A 26,749-nucleotide genomic window follows, 5' to 3' on the forward strand; every position below is an offset into this window, starting at 1 on the left:
GGTGTTGCATGTGTATAGAATGTGTAGCCCAGGCACACGCTGGCTTCTCCTTTGACCTCTCCAGTGCTCCTTCTGCAGATCAATGTCCTATGGGAATAAAACATTGTCGGGAGGTGGCTTCACACCCCACAACTGTCCTTGTGCTCAGTAGGAGCAGGACATAGTGTGACAGCCACGTTCAATGCTTTCGCCTCAGTGCACATTAAGATCTCAAAACAGAACACACTGGAGACAGCCTCCCCCGAGGGTTTGTGATGAGAGACACTGTCTGTACTAGGCCAAGCGGGGGATGATCTGGGTCCTACCAGGGTACTGGTGCTGCTGGGGCTTGGTACGTGAACCTCTGTCCACAGCAGTACTCTTACAGGCTGGCATGGTGCCGGTGGCCTTCAGCTCTGACCACAGCCCTGTAGGGGAGCACCTCTCTTGCTCTGTGGAGGAAGAAAGGACTCAGGTCACGGCCACAACATCTCAGTAAGATCTCTGACCTCAGTGCCCAACTCCTAATCACCAAGCAGCTGCTGATGCTGACTGCACACACCCATGTTCAGGCAGCTGATGATGTCCTGTGTCTAAAATCCATAGTCTGATACAGCTGTATTAATAGGATTGGTAACATCACATCCTTGTGTACTGGATAGTCTACCAGTGTCTGCAAGTCTGGGACCCCGCTCTCAGTGCAGCATGGTGTGGGACATCGTACCTGTGCCCTTAATAATGTCACAGCATCCCATAACACTGTTTGCCTCTTGCTGAGAAATGAGTGCGAGTCACAGGTGACAGCGAGCAATATGGCCTCACCGTGCCACCAGGCACTAAATGCCACCCTCATGGTGTCCTCCTCCCAGAGGCTGGTACCCTCGGTGGACCCATAGCTGCCAGCCAGAACGTGATGCTCACACTGTGGAGAAGGTGAAGGCGCAGGAGAGTGGGCCCAGGTTACCCAACCGTTTCAAATGCCCTTGCATCTGAATGCCTGTCATGGTGTACACCCAACTACAGAAAGTTCAAGTTCCTGCAGTGTGCAGCTGATGGGTGCTAGTGGGCAGCATGAGCAGATCTATTCACAGAGATATCAGTAAGCCACTGCATGTGGGCCAGCTAGATGGACCAGCTGCCTGCAGAAGGCTCCAGGGGGTAAAGATTAGCCTGCAGGAAGAGTCGCAGATAAAATGTCACGACAGTGGGCATCAGAGGTTGGTGTGATACTCAGGCCTGACTTCAATGAATAGGAAGGTATGTGGTCAAGTGATGGGCCTGTGGGCTGCAGGGCCTGTGCCTGCCTGGTCATGGGTAACTGCTGGAGGGGTCCATAGGTGACCGTCTCCTGGGGCTCCAGGCGTGCACATGCTGCTTCTGGTCAGCTTAACGTCACTGCCCCAGAGAGACCTGTTTTTTTTTTTTTTTTAAATATTTTTTATTTTATGTGCACATTTGTCTCTGTGAGGGTGTTGGATCCCCTGGAACTAGACTTATAGACAGTTGTGAGCTGCCATGTGGGTGCTGGGAATTAAACCCAGGTCCTCTGGATGGAGTGCTTGTAACTGCTGAATCTTCTCTCTAACCCTACGGAGTCCACCCTCTACCCCAGTTGGCATGGCTCCACTCTGTCTCTATCACCTTGTCCCAGCTCCCTGTAACACCCTCAGTCTGAGCATGCCAGCTGGATTCTGCTCACTCTGTACTGCTGGAGACTTGGTATTCTAAGTAGGTCCCTGTAGCTGGTACATTGTTGTGAAACAAGGTCTGAGAAACATGACAGGTTACCCAAAGAGTCCTAACAGAATGCTCCTGGGAAGTGTGGTGTGTGTGTGTGTGTGTGTGTGTGTGTGTGTGTGTGTGTGTGTGTGTGTGTCCTGTACCTCCATCTTTCTCTCTCTCCTCAGCCATTGTCACTGCTGGTGTAACCCTCAGAAGGGGCCTTGTGGATCTTAGAAGTTTCAGCAGCTGCCAGAGACTTAGGAGCCTCTGTCTGGGAGGGAGCAGTTCAGTGTAGAGGCCGTAGCTACAGAATGAGAACTCAGAAGGAGTGGGAGCAGTGGTGAGAGGCGAGGATCTTCCAGCTTGGGGACACGATGTGGCCTGTGCCGGAGGAGAATGTAGGAAGGAGGAGGGAAGCTTGAGGGAGGTTGCATGAGGGACAGGAAAACAGGCCTGTGGGGGGCTCTGGCGTTTAGCATGGCTGGGGCGCTCCGTCCAAGTAAAATGAAGCTTTGCAGGTGACTGAGCCAGAGATCAGGGCTCCGGGCCAGTCTGACATTTGTTAGATTTCTCATTTCCTCGCATGCTTGGTGGGCTGACTCCCACCCCAGCATCTTCACTCTGGTCTAGCATCATTTCTTTGATGATGGACAGTGGGTGATGGCTGTTCATGCTCCTGCAGGGACCAGAACCAGCTCCAGGGTGGTCTGGATACTAAATTGTCCATCTCCTGGAAATCATGGCATTTGGCTTCCTTTGAAAATACAGCCCCAGGAAATGCCTGTTGATTTGTCCTGGAAGCCTGCGTGATCCTATCAGGGGGCCTTCCTGAGAGAGTAAAGAGTTCAGGTTTGCCATGTGAGGAGCCATGTGCTTCTGTTTGTATGGCTGAGATGTTCTTCAGTGGTGGATGTGGGGCTAGGGACTGAGTTCTCCAGGATCAAAGGCCCAGGGCTCACAAGTTTGACCTGATGCTATGCCAAAGGGTCCTTAGGGTCCTTGTTATTGTTTAGGCTTTAGCAGGGAAGGCATAATGTCCCCAGCATGGACCGTAGCATGCAAGACACTCCTTGGAAGAGTGCATACAACTTCCTGATATTTGGATTTCGAATTTTCTAGGAGGATGGAGGCATCCAAGGGACTTTCAGACAGTGAATGAGTGGACTAAGAAAGAACTCTCTATGCTCCAAGTAGCTCTTGGACAAACAGCTAACTCAACAGCAGAGTCCCATTAGTAGGAAGAAGAAAGACTATAGTCAGGCAGGGTGAGGTGCTCTCAAGGGTTCACAGTGGCCCCAAAGCTGCAAGCAGCACTTTCCATTTCAAAGCTATGTGCTTGAGAATCTTCTAGGAGCCCCATGCATCCTGCGGGGGCAGCGGTTTCTTGTGCCTTAAGGAACTTCACCTCTCATGAGCCCTGTGTGGCCAGGGCACTTGGTTTATAACGAGGGTACAATGTGCATTACAGCATTCAGTTCCTTTATGATGGGCCTTGTAATCCTGGCTGTATGTGAGAACCTGGGAAAGACTTCTTATAGCCAGTCAGCAGCTGGGTACAGACAAGAGTAGAACCTGGTACCTATGGAGTCCATTTCCTTCATCTTCATGCAGCACCTGGTCTTGGCCCATCCCTGGCTGTCCTCTAGCTTACCTGATTTCCATGTGAGAAGTAGACTACTGAAAGAAGGACCTTTCTCAGTGCTTATTTCTCAGAGCCTAGAACAACATAGGCTCCCAGATAATCCCTGCCCAATAGATGGGTGGGATAGACTATGCTTGGGAAATGGGATCAAAAGATGAGTTGGCTAGTTGGATGGTACCTGGATGGAAAAAATGGTGAGAGGATGGATGGGTGATGGATCACTGTACAGTTAGATGGAAGGGTAGATGGAAAGACAATTGGAAAAATTAACAGATGAATAGATAATTTTTAAGTGGCTATAAAGATTGATGGATGGACAGATGAATGAGGATAGACAAATGGATGGATGAATGGGCAAATGGATGGAAGAATGGATGGATTGACAAATGGATAAGTAGACAGGTGAGTAGATATGTGATAGGTGGATGGACAGATATGAATAGTCAAGTGATTTTTGTACTTTTTTGAGGAAGAGGGATGAATTACTAGGGTACATCAGGCAGAAGGGACAAGAATTGAGTTCTACAGAATGAATGTGCACTGGATGAATACCTTCCTCTGTGTGGCAGGTTTTCAGGCACATTGAGGTATGAGGGTCCTGTTTACAGATTTGACATGTGACTGGTGTGTTCAGAAGTATACCTTGGGCTTTCAGTGGACACAGATAGTGGACACACACAGGACTCTAGGGGTGAGTTCAGTTGTAGTAGGTGCACCTAGGTTGGAATCGGTACACTTCCTGTTAGACTGAAGTGGTCTTGGAGCTAGCTACACCTCAGAGCTGTGAACCTCAAGTCTCTGATGGGTATATATACTTCTTACTTGTTAATATGGATATGTGGGCAACAGACCTAACTAGAAAGTTTTTGTTCTCTCTCTATGTCTGTGTGTGTGTGTGTACACATGCACACATGCACACACTTATATGTGCATGTGTGTGCATATGCATGCAGGTGCCCTTGGAGGCCAGAAGAAGGATCCCCTTTAATTACAGGTGGTTGTCAGCCACTCCATGCAAGCGTTGGGAACTAAACTCTGGTCTTCAAGAGCAGTAAGGGATAAGCCCTCCTAACTGCTAAAACAGGGTTTATTGTTACTGAATTTTTAAGAATTTGGGAGTTCTTTATATAAACTGAAAAACTTACATGGAACATCATTTAAATATTAAGATTCTGTGTGAATTTTCAAAAGCATTGTGTGGATACTACAGCACATATGGACTGTAGCTGGCCTGGGGTCACACATCGGAATCCATGGAAATGAGCTAATGTGATGTGAGTTTATTTGCATCTATTAATGGCACAATTGCACGCACGTGTGTAATGCATTTGTTCATAGTTACACCCACCTCACTCTCCAGCCCCAACCCCTTGCTGTTGCCTCCCTCTCTGTTTCTGAGTTTTCTAATTTTATTTTATTTTTTAAGATGGGGTCTCATTTAGCCCAAGGTAGCCTCACTTTCACTGGGGATGCTCTTGAACTTCTGATCCTCCTGTCTGTACCTCCTGAGAGCTGGGGTCACAGCTGTGAGCTACCGTGCCCAGCTTGTGTTTCTGTTTTGAGCAGTGTGTTCTTGTCTGGGAGTGAGCGATCTACTCAGTGAATGCTGGAGCATGGTCGACTCAGTGTGTGGCCTCACCTGGTCCTCACTCTCTTCCCTGAAAGGGGGTGCAGTGTGACTCCCCCTCCTTCAGATTCCAGTTTGCTGGGAGTCTGTGTGTGGTGCCGGGGAGTAGGGCTTGGCTCAGGCAACAAAAGCTGATCAGCAATGTTGGTTCCTCCACAGCAGGTGCTCCCTTCCCTCCTTGTAAAGTGGGCCAGGCTGTGGGCAGGATTCTGGGGGGACTCCTGCGGAAGAAAACCAATAAGCTGAGGTGGTGAGAACAGGAGTCGGGCAGTTTGAGCTGCTTTCTTGAGATGCCATCCCTGTGTTGTCCTAAGTTGGCCTTGCCCTGCAGCCAAGGACAGTGAGTGCTGTCTTAGCTGGAGCCCTGTGTCTCGTGTATCTGGGGCATTTGTGTCCATCCCCAGTCTGTCTGAGGATGTTTCCACCATGACAGAGAGGAGTCTCTTGCTCACTAGCTGGAATCCAACCCCCAGAGCAGCACCTAATCCACACGGTTTCCCAATTATTTGGAGTGAGTGTGGTGCCTATGGCCGTCTTTGCCAAACCTTTATGACACCGTGAGCATCCTTGGTGATCATGGCCTTCAACTTTGTTTCCATTGTCACATTCTCAGTGTCCAATCCTCTCCCATATTGCCATCATCTTCATCAATATCTTCATCACATCCTCTTCTTCCTCGTCACCATTGTCCCAGCAACAGCCTCACCCTCATCTTTACCATACTCCCTCCTGGTGCATCTTCCTGGCAGAGAAAGCACCTGGGCAATGCTGGCTACTGGTCCTCTCGATGCCCAGGGTCCCACCTGTGAGGGGATGGAGCCCATATGTGAAGCCAAGTCAGGAAGCATGTGCTCACCCCTGCCTGGAGGGAAGGGGGCTCTTGGAATCAGTGGGGCAGAGGAGGGACACTGCAGACGCTGGTCTAATCAAGGGTATAGTGGTGTGGTTGGGAAGCTAGCATCAAGCCATTGGCCACCCTGGGAGGGCTCTCTTCAGTACCTCCATTTTTGTATGTCCGAATGCAAGAAGGAAGTCTGGCTGACCTTTGATCCCAGGCAATCCTGAGCCTGGTTGCTGGGACTTCCAGTTGTTGATCAGCAATCTCCAGCAAACTGATCTCAGGTCTGCTTTACCCAGGTGTCCTTGGCTCCTTCTCCTGCTCCACCTCTGTGGAGATCACCACTTCTTCCCTCCAGGTCCGCAGGCAGGTCCAACCTTCTGACAGTGATGCAGATGTCTACACCGTTCGTGCTCTAGAACGTGTAATGGCGTTACATGCCCAACCCCCAAAACTCTCATAAGATTTTATTGCAGAAAGGCAAAGGAAGTCAGGAGACAAGAATCTTTCTCTTTGTGTGTATGCATGTATGTGTATGTATTAGTGTATATATGCTTGTGTATGAGCATGTGTATGAGTGCATGTATACGTGTGTGTCTATGCATGCATGTCTGAGTATGTGAATATGCTTGTGTGTATATGTGTGTGTGTGTGTGTGTGTGTGTGTGTGTGTGTGCATGTGTATATGTGTGTGTATGCGGGGCAGAGGCAGGCAGCAGTCTGGAAGGACAGATGAGTGGTGCAGTCTGGGAAGGCAGGGCCTGCCCGGGTCAGCAGAGCAGTGAGGGAGCTGGGAGGGTCTGACCTGTTCAGCTCTTGAATGGAGGGAAGCAAATGACAAAGAGCTTCAGGGGAAGAGTTTAGCTGGAGCATAAGCCTAGAACAGATGCAAAGCTTTATCCCTCTGAACAAGAGAGACAGTATGCAGAGAGGGAGAGCCTGCCTGTGCGTGGAGCTCAGGAGGTAGAGCCTGAGCACGTCCGAGCAGAGGAGAGGCCCAGAGCCTTGGTTCAGTATCTGTGCAGTGTCCATGTCCCCTGAGTCCCGCAGAAAAGCCACTTGCTATAGTTTTCCATGCAATTGGGAATCTAGAGGATGGCATGGTGTGTCTGGGAAAAAGGGTATAGCATGCCACCAGCTGCCATTCATGTCTCTAAAGCCTGATTCCCAAACCCCAGGGACAGGCGACAGGTGTTTGGAGGCCACCTGTTTGCAAGTCCTGGATGGAGAGAACCCAGGTGAGGTCCCTTAACTAGCTGGAGCTGGCCATATGGGTATGTGACCCCCACCTGTTGGGACTGAATTTAGCAAAGCCCTGCTCTCCTGGGCCTTGAGACTTAAACCTGTAGGCATGGCCACTGTGGTCATGCTCTCAAGCTGACATGTGTTGAAGCCACGTGTGCCTTCTCATTTCACTCAATGCGCAGGTGCAAATGCTATCATTAAGTGTTCACAGACAAGAAAGCAGGGGCTCAGAGACACAAGGGGAGGTGTGTGGTGTCTCACAGCTAGGGAGAAGCTGTTTCTACAGAGCTGGTTCTAGGAGGCCTGTGGGGTTTCTATAAATGCTCACCCTGATCTTCATGTACTGCCCAGGATGCGGGCGTCTGGGAGAAGCTGGAGAGGGAAGGAGATGTGGGAGCTCCGAGGACCCTGGACAGCTGGACCAGTGGTGCCTCTCCTCCTTTGAGACCCCCTTTCTCCATTACCACTGCAATTCGGTTTAGCCACAGAGACTTCCTCACTGTCCTTGTGTGGCCCTCTATGATGCATACGGCTACAGGGCAGAGCCCCGCCTCAGCTCCAAGCCCTGAAGATCTGTCACTAGGTTGCTTAGGACATGAAATCACACACGGCTGTCCCTGCTTCAGATGCTTTACCCAGCCACACATCCAGTGTTCGAGGTAGGAGCTCCGAGTGGGAACAGCCTTGACACATCTTCCACAAGAGGTGTGAGAGCATGGCCACCCAGAGCAGTCTGCACAGATTTCCCCAGGCATTTATGACACCCCATCCTTACACTCAGCCCCACACTCACCCCACAGCAGCCTTGGAAGCTTCCTAGCCCTGGCTCCAGAGTGTTCCACTTGGCTTTCATAGAAATGACATGTTCCTTTTCTAACCATAGTAAATCAGGCAGTCAATGTACAGAAAGCTTAATTAAATTACCTAATTCCAGCACTAAGCACAGCTGGTACCGCAGGGCTGGGAACAGACGCTGCCACTTGTGGATGATGGGAAAGAGCTGTGGGATCCGTGGCGGGCAAGGATGGGCGTGCAGGACTGGACCTGGGAGAGGACAGGCCCTGAGCTCAGCGTGGCCTCTCAGGCATGTCTGCAGCTGCGTCCACAGATGGACTCCCTCCCCCTTCAGAGCTGTGTCTACGGGTAGACTCCCTTCCTCTTCAGGAACCCACTGGGGTTCCACACTAAGCTCACAGTTTCCTTTCCATTGAGGCAGCTGGTGTGGGCTGAATTGTAGCTATGGATCCTGCCCCTCAGCTCTTTGAGTATCTGGTTGGGTAAATGGAGGTGACCACCTTTTCAGGTTGAGATCTCTAACTTGCTCAACTTTGACCTTCAGAGAGAGATGAGCAGGAATTCCGTTCAAGGACAGATAGGACTCTACCATTAATTCATGGAGAAGCCAGTTTTGAGGCAAAGGTTGGGTGGAGCCCAGGTTTCTTTGTGAGTTTGTGGGTAGGGTGAGATGTGGCTGTGACCACGTGTGTGCACATGTGTAAAGCCAGAGGCTAAACTTGGGTGCCGCCCCCAGGAATGCTATCCATTCACCTCCTTTGAGACTGGTCTCTCATTGGCCTGGGGCTCGCCAATGAGGCTAGGCTGGCAGGATGCCCCAGGGATCTTCCTGTCTCTGCCTCCCAGCAGACACCTGGGTAGTAAAGATGAGCTAGATGAGCATACCTGGGTTCTGAGGATCTGAACTCAGGCCTTGTGATTGAATGTCAGGTGTTAGCAACTGAGCCATCTCCTGACAGATTTTTGCAGATGGTGTGAGCTTGCCATGACCACTCATTGTTATGCTCTTTTGTTTATTCTAGAGTCTGTCTGTCAAGCCTTCCACACCAGGGCCAACATAGAGGTTCTGGCTGTTTTCACGCTGTACCTTCACCATAGTGGACATCGTGTGTGTGTGTGTGTGTGTGTGTGTGTGTGTGTGTGTGTGTGTGTGTGTGTGTGTGTGTAAAAGAGGGAGGAGACTGAGTGTGCATGCATGTATGTGTGTATGTGTGTGTGATATTATTTGAGACGCTTGGAAAACATGTTTTTGGAATTGGGTCTGGTGATCTGAGAAGAGGTACTTGTATAAATTTTGTTGGTGTCTTTGAGACAGAATTTCACTATGTAGCCTTGGATAGCCTTGAACTCACAACACTTCTGTCTCAGCCTTCTAGATTTTAGGATGATAGGTGGGTGCGATACCTTGCCTGGTCACATTCATCATTTTTGACAAAAACTTACCACGGGAGAATGTACCTATATGGCCCATGTTACGGTCCCACCAGTGATGACTGGGATGTCCCCAGTAGGAAGGGACTAAGCAATGATGGTGGAAGGTCCCACCTCCACTCTTTGCAGCCATGATGGGGGCACCCTGTTGACACTGTCAAGCAGTGATGGTCGCAGGTCCCATCTCCACTCTCGTCAGCTGTGGCTGGGCACCCTGTCCCTCTCCTTGGCAGCACTACCGTACCAAGCTTGCTGCCCTCTGCCACTCGGCCAGTGCCTCTGCAGGACTTGATAAGAGCCCAGCTCCACAGGGCAGCCTGTCTGTGTCCCACATGCCTGAGACCATGTGCAACAGCAGTGTCCTGGAGGATTCTCTAGTGCCCCTCTGGGGTTCATGTTTGTCTGGGGACTTGTGACCATTTCAGTGCTGTCCCTATTGGGAGCAGAGCGGGAAGGGCCCCAGGTGTTAAGGTCAGGTTGGTGCCTCTCAGGCAGCCTGGGACTCGTCTAGAGAGGCAGGTGTTCTTGGCCTGCTGGCCTCGGCCTGGGTGCCACGTGACTGGAAGCGGGACCCTCCCAGTCCCAGCACCTCAGGGGCCCTGACTCCTGCTGCAAGGGGAGAGGGTGACCCAGGCTTCTGTGGGCAGCTTGGAAACACCCTTTCCTCACACAGGATGGCAGGGCCACTGTGTCGGGCAAATGGAAACAGCGAGCCTCACAGAAGCCATAGTACAGCTCAGAGGGCACCTGGGCCCAAACAGACTCCCTCCTCCTCTGCCACCACCACTCCTCACTGAGGGCAGGGGTGCGTGGCAGCCATTGGCAGAGCCATCCCTCGGGCCTCTGGGGATTCTGGGATAGGGTCATGGAGGGTCAGTGCTGAAGGCTCTTCCAGTGATTCTGTCCTGAGCCCTGGGGTAAGTGTTCTGCAGATGAAGGGCCAGCCCCTGAGCAGTGAAGACTTGCTCCTTCCACTTGAATGTCCCCTCTTGCTCCCAAGAATGTGGGCTGAGGCACATGGACAGACATGAAGTATCTTGTTGGAAAGGTGCTCAGACTGCTTCCTGGAAGACAAGGGCTCTGGATGGGAAGAAAGAGCCTCTTTCTGTCCAAATCCTTACCAAGAATCCTTCCTGTGTTTCAAGAAACATCTGCCCCGTGATGCGATGGCATCCCTCGGGGCCTGGTGCATTAGCTGCTGATGTCATCCTGATGACTGAGGAGGTGGAGCAATGCAGTTTTCACGCCATCTCCTGATGAGGTCGTGTCTGAGCTCCTGCATAAATGTATCCTGTTTTATGGAAACTTGGTTTCCTTTTCTCCATTTCTTCTCTGAATAGGACATTACATCGATGTGAGTGAGTGTGTGTGTGTGTGTGTGTGTGTGTGTGTGTGAAGGATAGAGGTCCATGGTGTCTTCCTCCATCTCTTTCCACTTTATATTTTGGGTTTCACACTGGATTCAGAGCTCACTGATTCAGCTTGGCTGGCTGACCAGCAAGCCCCAGGGTCATCCTGTTCCACCTCCTAGTGGTAGTATTACAGGCATGGGATGTTGTGACCTACAGGCATGACATGCTGTGACCTGTTTTGTTGTTGTTGTTTTTAATTTTTATTTTATATATTGTGCATAAAATTGTGCATTTTATGCACTTATTAGCCATCTGTGGTTTTATGAACTGCTTGTCAAAACGTTTACCCATTTTGATATTATTTGTCTGACTAATTTATGTGTTTTTTTAATGGGTGCTAGGGATCAGAACTTAGGTCCCCATGCTTCCATGGCAAGAACCTTACCTAACAATGAGCTCTTTCTCTCGCCCCTGATATGTCTTAAAGTGAGTGTGAAGGCTGATTAGAGGTAAAGCTGGTGCTGGTCTGTGCTGTGCAGTGATATAGGTATATAATGATAAAAGCCTAGTAGGGTTGGGGACCCTGAGTTGGGAAGGGCATCCTGGCACCAGGAGCCATTTGAAGCCATTGCTTGTGTTCTATGGCACAGGGCACAGAGCACAGAGCAGAAGCAGAAAGTGATGCAGGAGTCACCATGGACTGCCCAGCCTTGCTGAGGACATTTGGATTGAGTTCATCATGGGGTTTCATGAAGGCCAGCCTATGGTGGGGCTAGAAGGGACAGAGACTCTGGGTGCCTGTCACTATGATCAGACGCGGTGACCCCTAGGATATTGGGAGCGGGTATAATTAGAAACAAAGGGTTGCTGGGTGGGAACAAACTCTAAGACAGGGCAGTAGACACGGAACAAGCCGGAGATATGGGGTGACGTGAGAGAGGTTGGCTTTGGACATGGGAATGGAAGCCTTGGGTCCACACCCACCCTTGTGTTCAGAAAGCTGGGGCAGGTAGCTGCTGGGACAGGATCACCCTAGAGGTTATGTGTATGTGTGTGGGGGGGAGGGGGGGGTAGCAGCTGGCATCTCCCTAGGTAAGCCTTCAGTGAGTGGATAGTCCACTGCTCAGGTGTGTGTATGATTCCGACGTGGGCGCACTCTTTCCTCGTGGCAACGTGCCCTTGTCATGTGGGCTGTTCTCCTGGAACCCCTCTGGAGCAGACTGTCCTCCTGACCCCCATTCTCTAGGTGTTCTCCTGTCACCCCGTGGTTTGTGGCCGTGCACTGTCGCCTTTGATGGCAGCAGTCAGCAGTGAAAGAAGTTTCCACTCGCCTGGATCTGGATCTGAGCAGTGGCGTTGGCACCCCCTCACTGGGGAATCCCAGTTTCATAGTGACTCATGGCTAGCTGGGGGGCAGGATCACCTCCCAAAATAGCCGCAGGATCCGGGGGTGCAGCGCCGCCGCCGCCTGCTCTCCAGATGCAGCCTGTCTCTAGGAGGCATCTGCCTCTTCTGGAAGGAATCTTTCAATGTTGGCCCAACACTTAGTTGACCTGGTGAAACCCTAAGTGGAGTCTAGGTTAGGGTGGCATTGAAACTGGCAGCTGGGAGTCAATGTTTACAGAGCTGTCATTGGCATCCTTTGTAAGCAGATCCACCGTGAGGTGAACCTGTAGTTATCCAGCCCAGAGCATCAGGTCGTTAAGACCATGTGCTGAGCAGGACTTGGAGACTGCTGTCCTCTGAGAGCATGATGCCTGCTGCCTCATGCTCCTGTGCCTCAGCTGGTCCTGATGGGGAACCCGAGACATGGTGTAGCATCTGCCCACTGTTCAGAAGGGAAACCAAACATCAGAGGGATCAGGTACCTTATCAACATCGTAGGTCTAGAGTCAGCTTTCAGGGCATTCATATCTGTCTCTGCCTTGAACCAAGGCCCTTCTCATATAGGATGGATGAGAGTAATGGAAGCTGCAAGTTTATACAAGCTGAGGATACCCAGAGAGCTTAGCGCTAAGGTGAAGGGAAGCCATTGCCCAGAGAGGGACGGACAGTATATTAATTAGAATCCCAGGGTGGATTAAGGCTTGAACACAGTAACCTGGGGAAGGTATCCCGGGGAACCATGTGGGGAGGACCGTGTGGGGAGGAAGGGCATGTAGGAGCATGGCTGCAGCAGAGAGAAAGAGGTAGTAGGCTGTGTGTCCGTGTGCTCTCTGCATGGACGCTCCCAGGTCGTCCTCATCTCCGAAGGTCCCTGCTGTGAGGAGAAGCAGTCGGGCTCAGAGATGATCAGGCCTCCTCTGGGGTCCTGGCTGGGCCTGAGCTGCCATGGCTGGGTGTGCACAAGGCTCTTTCCACAGAGTCAACCTTAGGGCTTGCCCTGTTTTCACAGGAAGGGTCCTGTCATTCTGATATGCACATATAATGCCATGGGATGTGTTATAGTAAGAAAAGCATCGAGACCTCTTTGCCCACAAAATCTGATTTCTTGTTTTTTGGATTGGTGATATATCTTGGGATGGTTTTCATGGGCAGACAACCGCTGTACATTTTGAGAGTGTGAAACATTAAGATGTTGTACGTAGGCCAACCCTGGGATTCTTGAGCTGCCAGCTCTCATCTCAAACACTGTGTGTGTGTGTGTGTGTGTGTGTGTGTGTGTAGAATTTGAATTATACATGATATATACAAATGGCGTTGTCACCGTTCTCATCCTGGAAGGGACAGGGCACCAGGGTTTGTTCTTTCATGATGGCTGTGGCTTTGTCCCCGGGCAGCAATCTCCTGTCTCCACTCTGTAGTTCTGTTAGCTCAGATGCTGTAGCTTGCACATAAGAGTACCCTGACTCCAGGTGCTGACCCAGTGGAGCAAAAGCTCACCAGCCTTCCACAGACAGGAATGTTGAGGTGCAGGCACCCCATTTATCTTCAGTATCCACCTGTGCATTCCACCCACTGTGTGCTGGCCGCCTCTACCTCCACACTCCATTCCACCTCTGCCACCTCTTCCTCCCTGTGCCCTTACTGCCCACTCCTGGCTGGATTCACAGTGCACGTCAGGGCTGTATGTTGTGGTGATATGTTGTTTGTGATCTAACAAATCAAGTTTGCCTGAAGCTGAGAGACAAAAGAGCAAGCCACTACCACCACCTCTTACCTTGCCAACTCTCCCGTTTTTCTCTGCAAAACAAGAACTCATGACCCTGAGATAGTTGGGGACGTAAGAGGTGGTGGCTGTGTCTTGCTCTTTTGTCTCTCTGAGCCTTAGATCACAAACAGCATATCACCACAATAGGTGACTTTCAGATTGACAGTTCCAGAAAGCCACTGAGAGGTCACTGTCCTGTTAGTTCTCCTGCACCAGGACCTACAGGGACTCACAGAGAGCTGGGCTCTTCGATGTTCCTGGCAGTGGGTGAAGTAAGCCGCAGCCCACACTGTTTCCTCCAGCCTTCTGACACTCCCTCCTCTGTACCCTGGATGCTATTGTGTCAGGATGCCTCTCTCCTTGGGGGGGCGGGACTTCTGTCCTGTGGTGATGTACTTGTCTACTACATCAAGCCTTACTGTGGGGAGTCAGCTCCAGATGGTAAGTCACTGTCACCAAATCATGGACAGGGCGGTGGCAATGAGAATCATGAGCCAGGCATCCCACTGGTCTGTGATGCTCCTGGCCTCCTTGGCTCCCAGAGCACTTCTTCTGAGGCAGTTTTTTGCTGTTTCTTGCCTCCTTGTCCCTGAGACAATGGCACTAAAGTAGTAGCACTGTCCAGACTGAATGTTACAGTCCAGGGAATGAGAAAAGACCCAGCACTCATTCTGTCCATTCTTCACCAACATCTGTTGCTGCCCCTCTGGGCTCACTGGCAGCAAGGTGCGCCAATTCCACTATCAGGAAGTTCTAGGATCATAAGGGAGGTGTTCCCTCAGCCCAACCCTCCTTTCCAAGACTGCAGTTCTGACCATAAAATGTCCATGTCCTCATGGCCTGAGTAGCCATTGCACCACCAGCCAAGGCCTGTGTGCCTCACTTTCCACCAGCCTCAGCCTGACCACCTGTCCTGAAGGTCAGGCTTGTCTGTTCCTGCCGTCTGCTGCCCACTGCTGCTGTGGCCCTCCCTGCTGGATCCAGCTGTGGGTTCTGGTTCCTGTTGCCAGGGCTCCTGTGGCCTGAGTTGAGACCAGGTGTCTGGCTTGTTTCGAATCTGCCACATGCAGACCTGGCAGGTGTTAGGCTCTGAGATGCTGGGGTAGGGTGGAGGCAGGGGATTCCTCATTAACTCAGGTGCAGGTCCTGTTCCCTGAGCTCAGGTGGTCAGATGCCTCTGTGAACCGTCTCTTTCCAGGGTTTTGCACTTGGAGTGGGAAGTCCTCCATCTCATTCCACAAACATTGGTTGAGAAGCTAACAACAGAGGTTGTCATTATAATGGTGACAGTGTTGAAGCAAAGCGGTGGGCTGCTCAGATGGGCTGTTCACCTGACCTAGGGCTGAGCTTTCTCATGTTATCCTAAGGGTACAGCACTGTGAGAAGGAAGAGTCCAACCTCCCACCCCTGGCTTGGCAGATGGCTTGTGACCTACCCAGGGTCAGAGGTGCTCGGTCCTATGAGATACTTAGACTAGGCAGTCAAGGGGCCGTGCGGCAGCATTGCCTTGGTATGGTGGACCCCAGTGGGTAGGGACTCAGGTAAAGAGGGGAGAGTCTGAACAGTCTGGCTGTTTCCAGGCCCAGCCCATGAACTAATTCCCTATGGCCTCTGCTTGTCTTCTGCTGGGTAGTGAACTTGAAGAATGACATTTGGGGCTAGGAGGAAGTGCCTGATACAGGTGACCACTTCACACAGATAACAAGAATAATCAGATATCATGGAACAATACCCTGCTAGGATTGCTTTTCTGAAGAAAACATTTACTTATAAATGTCAGGAAAAAAAAGTATGCATTGATGGCCCAAATCCTGATTTCACAAGGGTCATAGAGCCTTTGGGTATGGCCACCCTTGAGGTGTAGGAATTCTTGAGAGATTTCTTAACTCCAAGCAAATATTATGAAACACCGTTTGGCATTGACTGCATGTACACAGCTCCTTGAAGACCTGTTTTGTTCTCCTTGCATGTGAGAAGTAAGGCTCAGAAAAGCCAAGTGCCCTCCTTACAGATGCTCAGCTAGAAAATGACAAGCTCTGATCATCAGGGTGTGTCTTCCCTCTTCCAAAGCCCATCCTCTGCCCTGTCATACTGCCTGTGGTACCACAGCCTGCTTGAACAATCTCTGTCAATGGAGTGCTTCTTGAGCAGGTTGGAAAGAATGGGAGAACACCTTAGAGCATGCCATTCTTCAGCCCCAGAACCGTCAAGATACAGTCTACACGCATATGTCCTCCAAGACCTTGTAGGCTTAACTGCAGCAGGTTGTCATGTGATCTCTCCTTCTTCCCTTAGTCTTCAAGCCCAGAAAGTGAGCAGTTAGATCCCTTCCTGTCGCCAGGGGTCAGTACAACTGCACCTTGCCCAGACTCCCTTGTCCTGCTTGGTCCCTTATCCCTCAATTCATTTGTTCTGTGTGCAGGCCACTGGAAAATGGCTGCTGATTTGTTTCTTGTTTAGCTGTCTCTCCCTCTGGACAGCAAGCTCTCCCAAACCTTGCAGGCCCAGCAGTGTGTCCATGGGGCTTGGAACAGTGTCTGATGCATAGCTGGTAGTCCAGGGTCATTTGAGAGGGTTTAGGGCTACAGCAGCAGGGAGCAGGGGCCAGGTTTGGCAAGCTTTACCTAGGGCAGATGGGGAGACTCTTGGCTCTGGTTGCCAGACAGAGGTTGTCAGGGTCCAGGTTCAAATCTCAGAGAACATTAGGAGTAGGATGGAGGCCATTCCCCCGCCCCAAAAGAGCTCGCAGACAAAGCTCTGGGTGAGCCCAAAGCAAACTTGTGCTCCAGGGTAGAGGGAGGTGTGGAACAGACACACCACGCCCTGGTCTTTGTGCTGGGACAGGGGTTATAAATAGATACACATTTTCACAGGGGCAAAATGTTATAGCCCCCGACTCTGAGTATTCAGGGATTTGGCTCTGCTGTCTTGCTACAGTGGCTGAGGATCCGGAAGTAGGGAGGCTTCTGGCTCCAACCCAAAGCCATTATTTTAGATAAAAATAATTGGAGCTTGGCATTGATTTTGTCTAATTATGCCTCCCTCTCCTGACAAGCCCTTTGTTTATGTTTTGATGTTTTATTTTTTGGGCTGTGTCCTCCAACTCCCCGAGCCAGAGACCATCTGAAAAGGAAATAGTAATTTGTCTTCACACAGCACACTGGCACACTCATCTGGGCTGCTAGAGGGAGAAAGGGAGGCGGGAGGCGCATGTGTGGGCGGCTCCCTTCCTAGTTAGCTGGGAGATCCCCAGCTGTCATTGGTGTTAGAGCTGTGTGCTCACTGACAGGAGGCAAGGCCCCTCTGCTGGCCCTAGACACTCCCCCTGGGTGGGGCAGAGCAGAGAAGGCTCCTCTCAGCCTGGCAGGCAGGTGGCTGTATTCCTGGGCTGACTTCCTTGTGCTGAGGATGGAGGATGGAGCTGATGCCTGGAAGCAGGGATCTGGGGGCATGGCTGCAAGCAGAAGCCTGAAGCCCAGCAGTGGTGCCTGCCTCTGCCTAAGCTAATGGGCAGGAAGAAGACTTTCCTGAATGAAGCTCTGCACTGATTAAACATGCATGTGGCTGGGTGAACTGTGCACACCAGGCAGGGGGCAGGTGATGATGTGGAGTGGAACAAGGATTTCCTCAGCACTGGCTCTGTGGACCAGCTTTCCCTCCCATATGGAAGTCTGACTTGATTTTGCCAGCAAGAGGCTCTAGTGGTCCACTCTCGTCTCCCTTTTGGAAGGTGATCTGGAACTACAAGGGTGTATGCCAGGCACCTCTCATTGCACAGACCCTGGGTAGAACTTCCAGGCAGCCACCATGGTGCAAAACATAATCTTAGTGTTTTTCCGCAGAAGGCTGAGCCAGAGACCAGCCGTGGAGGAGCTGGAGAGAAGAAATATCCTGAAACGTGAGTAGCGGGTGATTCCTCTAGAGGTTTCCCTCACATGTGCTGAGGCTGCTGCAGGAATCTGAGCTCTAGTAGCCCAGCCCAGCTCTGCAGACTGAATATGATGGGTTCCCTTAAATCTGAGTAGCTAAGCAATTCTGAAAGAAAGGACTCAAAGTAGCTGCATTCAGAAAGCTCTTTCTAAAATGAAATAAAAATAGCTCTCTTCCTAGCATAATTAAAGATGCTCTTATCTTCAGGTTTATTAGATAGTCCTGTAGACCCAAGGGAAACAAATCATTAACCCTGTACATGTTGGATGCCAAGCAAAGCTTCTAGGGAATTGGCAGTGGGCATCCTACAGGTGTTAGAAATCACAGACCCAGGCAGGAGTTGTCCCAGAGTATGGTTCACCCCTTACTTGTTCCTCCTAGAAGACATAAATGACAGCTCACTAGAGCACTGAAACTTCTGTGGCTCAGAACTTTGGGTTTCAGCCTAGTTAGGTATGTAATTGTAATGTGCCGAATCCAGGTGTCTAACAATAATGTCCACTGTATGGAAGTTTCATGGTCTTTGATTGTGGAAGGTAGTCAAACCCTCCAAAGGGGTACCCTGAGTAGTGTTTCCCTGGCTAACAGACTGGTTTTTAAAGTATTTTCCACAAAAGTCAGTCCAGTAGCATGACTCTTAAGCTTTTCTCCTGCTGTGTGCTGCACACTCCACTTGCCTGCATCTTGTTTGTGAACACCTTTTTCAAAGTTGTAACAGTACCAAGACTGACCTGGTACTATCAGTGAGGCTGCAGAGTCTTGATTTGCACATGCAGCTCAATTCATTCCTCTCCTGTCTTTGCCTCAATACTGCCTTTAACCTTAAAGCTATCCCCTCCTTTGTAGACTGCTGGGGGAAAACATCTAGGATTAGGAATTCTGTTTTTAAACTTATGTGGTGAGTACTTTATGTTGCCTAGACCGTGGCCAATACCACGCTTGAGCTAGTCAATAGGAGTCAAGCTATTTTAGTTAGCAATTATTTGGATATTAAAATATAAAGCCACTTATTTAAAATTTATTCTTATGTCATTGATGCTATTCAAAGCTGTGGTCTAGATTTAGACAAAGCTGTTCTATATTTAGGTCATGTCATACTCTAGGTGTGCTATTGACACAGGAAGAGCCCCAGACCCACTCCCTCCATCCATAGCAAGTGTCTTCTCTTCCATGTGTGTAACCAGGTCCCCCCACCAAGCCCCACACCTGTGCTTCTAATTACTATACGAAATAAACAGTGAAGTCTTAAAAATAGACTGTGCTCAGTGAGTGGAGCTAGCAAGCAGCTGGAACTTACTGTACTTACCTTCAGCACACAGAAGCAAAGTGGATTTTTCCTTGTGATGACCATGGCAACACACTGTAAACACAGCACCTTCACCAGCAGGCTAGATTTATCCTTAGCCCAGAAGCCTTGTCAAGTGTCCTGAGTGGGAGGGTCTAAGGAACCCACTATTTGATTTGTGAGGTTCTGTTTTGTCTATGGCAAGGATCGGGCTACCACACATGGAGTAAGAGTAGCACACCTAGCTGTGCACACTACATGTAGTTCCACTTGTGATTGAACTTTGTGCTTTCTTCTCTTCAAGGGGAGATGTATGAAATGGCAGTGCATCTGACACACACTCAGAATTCCATGTATTGGTGGCCTAATCAAATATGGTGACTGGGCTCGGTCTGTGCCAGACATGACCTGGAATGTGTTCCTTAATCCTTACCACAAATCTTAGAGGTGGCTGTTGTCCCCATTTTACTAGTGAAGCAGCTAAGGCCCTGAGGAAATGTGACATTTTAACACATGAATACTGTCTCACCGCTCTGGCTGTCCAAGTTCTTAGTCACCACATTAGAAGCAAGCACATAGTCCTGGATACTTACAGAAGACGCACATGGAGCTGTCCAAGGTGCTGGTATAACTTCTCCAAACTGGGTTGTAGATGATATTTTCACGACTAAGGGGTAATGGGGGAATCCCGCTTTTCCTCAGTCTTTTCACAAGGAGACTATACTTGGGGTTTGTCCAGGGCCTTTGTTTGTTCAGAACAGCTTTCATGCCATAGCTCTAGCCTCTCAGGCCTGGTATGATGACATTTTCACCGTTTCCTGGTTGTTTCACTACTTTGTGACCATAGCTTACAACAGTGCTTCTTCTATTACCATATATGGCTGAAGAACTAAGCAAGCATATAACATGATTGTGTTTTTGTCTAAAATACTCTAGTCTAAGATAGCTTTTTAAATGAAAAAGTATTGAGAAGCACATTCAGATGTATTAAACACCCACATACCCAGTTCCCCCAATACAGGAGTGTTTGAAATGCAACATTTAAATAAATGCAGATAATGTAAAATTATGTTTGGTGTAGGTTTCAAGGGATCCCCTCCCCAGACATCACTGTACTGCTATTCTGTGTGCTGGTGGGTGAGATCTTTTTCCTAGGCAGGAGTTCTGTTAAGGTTGGGGACCTGAGGCTTTATTTAGCAACCAGAATGCCAGAAATAGGACTACATTTTTCTTTTTGCATCCAAGGGCCAGGCTTACATTACTACAGTATTTCAACATGTTGGCCTACCTTTAACTCCCAAGTATAGTGTGAACACAACTCAAGAGGCAAAGCCAATTCTGAGGACCTTTGGCCCCTTAGAAGATACTGTCATATACAAGTAGTTATGCTTCAACAATGGAGAAGAAGCTGGATTGTGAATATGTTCATATTTGATGCTATGTTGCCTAGAATCTGAAGTTCATGTTTTGTACAAGTTGTCTAAAAGGTGTACACATCTGTAAAATGGAAAGACAGAACACAAACTGTGATGACTATTTAGAGCTGAGCATATGCTTGATTATTGTGCTATAGCAACTGTATGCTCCCTATGTTCCTAGATATTATAGACCGGTATTTGAGTGGACTGAAGACCAACAGATAGCTGTTCCCCAGAAGTAAGCAGCAACAACATACTTCTGTATAGGGCAGAGGAGAATTAGATTAGGAAGGATAATCATGCATGACAGCTCAGGCCAGCATGTCCTGAGCAGCTTTTGGGAAAGTGACCCCAAACATAGAAACTAGTATGTCAAAAGGTGCCATCTATAAAGCGGCTCTAGGAAACTTGGTGCTTGCTTGTGTGACAAGAAATGCTCAACCTACTTCTATTTCTGTTTTAATCTTTCACAGAAAGGAATGATCAGACAGAGCAGGAAGAAAGGAGAGAAATCAAGCAACGATTGACAAGAAAGGTATTGTCCTAGATTGCTTTACATTGCTGTGTTAAACACCATGACCAAAAGCAACTTGGGAAGGGTTTGTTTATATTTCCAAGTCATAGTCCATCATTGAGAGAAATTGAGGCAGGAACTAAATCAGACCATAAGGAAGTGCTACTTTCTGGCTTGCTTATTTATACAACTCAGAGATACCTACCTAGGGGTGGCACCACCTCCAGTGGGCTCAGCCCTCCCACATCAGTCATCAGGAAAATGTCCACACAGACATACTCACAGGCCAGCTGGTGGAGGCAATTCCACAATTGGTATTCCCTCTTCCCAGATGACCCTAACTTATGTAGAGTGGACAAAACTAACCTGCACTGGATTATAATCAAAGCACTTTATTTTATAAATAGATAAGAACCAGGGAAAGCTTCTGCAGCATTTTGATGGGGAGTGTAAAGTAACCTGTGACTTTGTGCTTTCCGGGGCAACATAGTGTCAGTTGCTCCAAAAGCAAAGCCTTTTGCACATATCCCAGTGTCTACCTGCACCTAGGTGGCAAGGCCCTAGCAGCAATCAGCTGGGAAGGCAGTGATACCCAAATACCACTTACAATTCCTTGACAGAAGGCAACGGAGCATTATTTTTTTACACTAAGAATTACATACCTTTTAGACTTGTCACTCTTAGTTGCCTTAGTTCTCTGATTACAGAATCAGCATCAAGGGTTTATATGACATCGAGTTAGATTTACAATGGTTGGTCTAGGAAGTAACTCCAAAAGCTCAAATCTACCTTTCATCCTGCTTACTCTACTGCCTAGCTGACCCAGGCCCATGCTGTGTTGAACTTGGAGCTACCAGAACAGCCTTCCAGCTCTTCATGTCTTCTTACTACAAGAAAACAAGTGTGGCATATGATGCCTAACTATATTCATCTTTTATTTTAGCTTAACCAGAGACCCACTGTTGATGAATTGAGAGACAGAAAAATCCTGATCCGTTTCAGCGACTATGTGGAAGTAGCAAGAGCACAGGACTATGACAGGAGAGCAGACAAACCCTGGACAAGACTGTCAGCAGCAGATAAGGTTCTCTGCTTCTGTGCTGGCTGGGGAGTGGGCATCACATCTTATGTTCAGGCTGGGGCTTTCCAAGACAGTGTGAACCACTAGGTGAATTATGTCCCACACCCTGTTGGTTTCATGAAGATAATTTAGGGTGGAGTTGAGCTAGGGGACAGGGAACAGTTTTGTTCTGAAGGACACTTGGAAGTATCATTATACATTTGGGGTTGTCAATGCAAGTGCTACCTGGCATATCCAGTGGGTGGCCATCACAGAGTGTGCAAGCATTTTTCCTAAGAAACGGCAATTTCCAAGTGCCATGGAAGTGTGAACTGCAAAATTTTGCAAGGATGGTATAAAGGAAATAAAATGACCCAAGCATATAGGGTAAGTGACTGTCCATGTTTGAAATATATTATCTAGTAGGACATAAGCCCAGACGCATAGAGGAAGCTTTCAGAATACTTTTCTTGGAAAAGAAAACTTATACAACCACTGAATTAGTTATTTGTTCTTACACATGCTTAGAAATATTCAGTTATTGTAGCAACCTGGAAAAATGCTATTACACTGGAGTTGAACATGCTTAGATGATCAAAGGGAGAGAATATCTTTAGCAGTCAATGTTATATGAATATAGGAAAACAGCTCACCTCAAAGGCTTTCTGTTTCCAATAGATACTCGTTTCACCTGGACCCTGAAGGGCTCATCTTTGAGACAGTCATGATAGAGTATTTAGGGAAACTAGAGGAGGGCCAGACTAGAGGCCCTAAAACAGATCCTAACTCTACTTCTGCCACAGCACAAAACAGAAATATATGCTCAAAAGTTCCAGTGACGTGTGGGTTTTCTGATAGCCCAATAAAAAGATGCTCAAAAGCTGATCTTATTATTTACTGGTTCTCCAAGACTGTGTTAGGTTCATTAGTTAGGGTGGGAAGGGTTGTCTGCCCCATTACAATACAGCAAATTAATTCCTTCCTGATTATTGATCACAATATTTCTGCACATATTAATGGCTGACAATATGTAAAGGTAATAATTTGTTAACTTGAAAAATCTACCCTTTCTAAATTTCAGGCAGCAATTCGTAAAGAATTAAATGAGTATAAAAGTAATGAAATGGAGGTACACGCATCTAGCAAGCACTTGACAAGGTAATTTTCTGTTGTGTGAACTGCATGATGTCTAGCCACAAGGAGCTTTATACTCAGTACCACCTCCTTGGGACAAACTGTTACTAAGGAGGGGTTGGTGGTGAGAAGGGATACATAGTTGCTATGTTTAAGAAAATTGGTCTCAGATTAAAATATTCTGGAATTACTTAATTCCAGTAATAAAAATTAACTTACAGAATTTGCCACATCTAGACTGCTGTGAGAACAGTCTACATTTTCCTATCCTGTATCTATATTGATATTAACATTGTTCATCAAACGACAAAGCTCATTCATTTCTTTAGCACATATGTGACAATCTACCATGTGTAACATAAACAGGTGCTGAGGCTGTGACAGTGTAATATACAAAGGAAGCACCTGCCCAACTTTCCCCATCAAGTTGAGCAGCACATTTTATGCCCACGCTGATGCATGGAAGAAGCTGGAGGAAAACTTTCCTTCTAGTGCTCTGCATACTTTCCAAGTCCTTTCTCAGGACTTACAGGCACATGAGAACTTAACCAATAACAATCCCATTGTCCTTTTCCTTGAAGGATGCTCAAGCCCCAAATAGAAAAAGAAAAGCAACCCTGGCTCCTGTACACTGCCTTCAACTGCAGTGATGGATCCCAAGTGGCCACTACACTTATTTAAAAGATTTGCTTTGCAATCTGAAAGTAACTATGAAACTCCCCGACTTGTGTCAGGGTTGTAAGGAAAGAAAATTATGCAAACAAAAATTTTAAAGTTTCCTCTCATGCCAGACAGGTTAGCCTAGCCCTTATTAATCTTAATCTAAGTTTAGGAAATAAAATTCTTCTTTACAACACATTTTAGTGCTTATTTTATTTTAAAGAAATAGACAAGCCTGTGTATGGAAATCAACCTTTGTTTCTGTCAAGTTTTTTTTTTATTAAATTTTTTATTTATTTTACATACCAACCACAGTTTCCCCTTTCTCCTCCCCTCCAGTTTCCTCCTCCTACTGCCTTTCTACCCCCTCCTCCACTTCTCAGAGAAAGGGTGAGGCCTCCCATGGGAGTCAACAAAGCATGGCATACCAAATTGAGGCAGGACAAAGCTCCTCCCTTGCATCAAGGCTGGGCAAGGCAATCCATCATGGGGAATAGGTTCCAAAAAGCCAGCTCTTTCACCAGGGACAAATCCTCATCCCACTGCTAGGGGCCCCACAAACAGACCAAGCTACACAACTGTCACACACATGCAGAGGACCTAGGTCAGTACCATGAAGGCTTCCTAGCTGTCGGTCTAGAGTCTGTGAGCTCCCAGGAGCTTGGATCATCTGTCTCTGATTTTCCCCATCATGATCTTGACCAGCACCACCCCTGCTCATAGAATCCCTCCTCCCTCTCTTCAACTTGACTCCAGAGCTCAGCCCAGTGCTTGGCTGTGGGACTCTGCATCTGCTTCCATAAGTTACTGGATGTAGGTTCTATGATGACAATTAGGGTAGTCACCAATTTGATTACAGGATAAGGCCAGTTCAGATACCCTCTCCACTATTGCTAGGAGTCTTAGCTGGGGTCATCCTTGTGGATTCCTGGGAGTTTCCCTGGCACCAGGCCTCTCCCTTACCCCATAATGGCCCCTTCTATCAAGATATCTCTTTCATTGTTCTCCCTTTCCATCCCTCCCCCAATTCAGCCATCTTGATCCCTCATTCTCCCCCTCTACATATGCCCCTCCCCCCCTGCCAGTTTACCCAGGGGACCTCATTTATTTCCCCTTCCCAGGCAATCCACGAGTCTCTCTTAGGGTCCTCCTTGTTTCCTAGTGTTTCTGTAAGTTCTTGATAGCTTTTTCAATGACAGAATTTTAAAGAATGAGCCTCCAAACCTAAAAGTGAGGAAATCATTCAGATTAGCACTTCATAGCAACTTTACAAAGTCAACACAGTATTTGAGTCTCATGTAATTTTCTTGAATATATTAAGCATTATCATGAATTTAAAGATATTTTCAAGAGGAGGTGACCACCTAGACTGAGTCCTAAAGCTTCTGAGACCCTCACTGGCAGCTTTCACATGAAGTTGTTGATCATGAGAAACTCTGTGAGGCTATTCAGCTACAGCAATTCCCTCCTTGAAGTCCTATACATAAATCTAAGAAACTTTGAGCAGCAGTAAATTTGTTTGTGGAAGTTGTTTTTTTTTCAGCTTTAACTGTTTTTAAATCATCTAATTTTAAAAATCATTTCTAGATTCCACAGGCCATAGAGATTTTCTTCTGAGAAGAATTTGTGTTTAATTTTTGATACCAACACTGAACATTCATCAGGGAACTTTCCTCAAGACTAACTGCTGTGTTTGTGAGAAGAACAGAATCACACAGAGGAGCAATCCTGACCACTCACCTACAGAGGAGCAACCCAGAGGACACACTCACTCCCTTCTTTGGTGTATGAGGAGTGTGAACTGTTGGGGTCACTTAAGGCCCAGAGTAACTCTCCCAGAAGAAAACTTGTTTGCCTTCAACCTTGTTTTACAGTTCTGCAGCGTCATGGAGGATGGGCGACATGCATGTGCAGGCTCACATTCCCAGCCTCCGCCACGAGGGACATGTGACCCAGTGTCATTCAGTATTTTGTTGAAAAGACATTTTTATCCTGATGATTTGAAAACTAAGTTCATGTTATAGAGTGATTTACTGTATTATACTTTCTCTTTTTTATATGATGTCTAACAAAAAAATACAGCTCCAACATTTTGATTCCTGTTAATTTTGTTCTTTAATTAAATGACTACTTATTGCAGGAAATGAACACAGGCTTTCATTTTCTTGGGGTTGGGATGAGGTATAGGTGGAGACTGTGAAAAAACAAGTCAATTCCTAACACCTTTGAACCATCAGAATCTAAATACAAGAAAATTCCAACTTTGTTCTCTGTAGATTCTGATGCATACATAAAGGTTTGCGTCTTGAAAAGCTAAGCCGGGCGTTGGTGGCGCACGCCTTTAATCCCAGCACTCGGGAGGCAGAGGCAGGCGGATCTCTGTGAGTTCGAGGCCAGCCTGGGCTACCAAGTGAGTTCCAGGAAAGGCGCAAAGCTACACAGAGAAACCCTGTCTCGAAAAACCAAAAAAAAAAAAAAAGCTAGTAACCTTTTATTTCCTTTTATTTTTTTCAAGTAAAATTGAAAATTTATGAAGGAGTATTGAATGCATTTAATCTAGAAGTAACGTACTGGAAACCCTACCAACATGAAAATCTATGCCCTATTTAACAAGAGTTGTAAGTTTTTATTTGCCTGCATTGTCAAAACCCCTATGCAAAAAGGTTTAGATGGAATGGAGATTTGGAGTAATAGTTTACCCCAGTATAAGGAGAGAAAGTTAGCTAATTAACAATCCCCTACATTAGTTGGTTTTTTTTGGGGGTGGTGGTGGTGGTGGTTTTGTTTTGTTTTGCTTTTTGCTTTTAAGTCTTTCCAAAAGAAGTCTTCCTTCCCTTCTGCTCAACATGCTAACAGGAAACAATGGCTTGGAGCGTGATCTCAAAATTCAAAGACTGACACTCAAATCTAGGCTCTATGCTCTTCCAAGCAAGTGACTTGCTTTTTAGGATGATCTCAGTACTTCT

The 26,749-nt window shown here is 47.9% G+C and overlaps 1 protein-coding gene across 4 annotated transcripts in view; it reads left to right on the forward strand.

Annotated features, from left to right (window-relative positions):
* The window catches only part of Phactr3 (phosphatase and actin regulator 3), a 236,532-nt gene extending 210,601 nt beyond the window's left edge, over positions 1–25,931 (forward strand). For all 4 annotated transcript variants that reach the window (XM_006976034.4, XM_006976033.3, XM_006976036.4 and 1 more), the window contains exons 9-13: positions 17,625–17,680; positions 20,889–20,950; positions 21,873–22,013; positions 23,071–23,147; positions 25,371–25,931. In XM_006976034.4, coding sequence (XP_006976096.1) covers positions 17,625–17,680; positions 20,889–20,950; positions 21,873–22,013; positions 23,071–23,147; positions 25,371–25,386 — 352 coding nt within the window. In that variant the 3' untranslated portion in view covers positions 25,387–25,931. The remainder of the gene's footprint in view (positions 1–17,624; positions 17,681–20,888; positions 20,951–21,872; positions 22,014–23,070; positions 23,148–25,370) is intronic.
* Positions 25,932–26,749: the final 818 nt, after the last annotated feature.

This window comes from Peromyscus maniculatus, chromosome 4 (genome assembly GCF_049852395.1).
Source record: "Peromyscus maniculatus bairdii isolate BWxNUB_F1_BW_parent chromosome 4, HU_Pman_BW_mat_3.1, whole genome shotgun sequence".
Classification (NCBI taxonomy): Eukaryota; Metazoa; Chordata; class Mammalia; order Rodentia; family Cricetidae; genus Peromyscus; species Peromyscus maniculatus.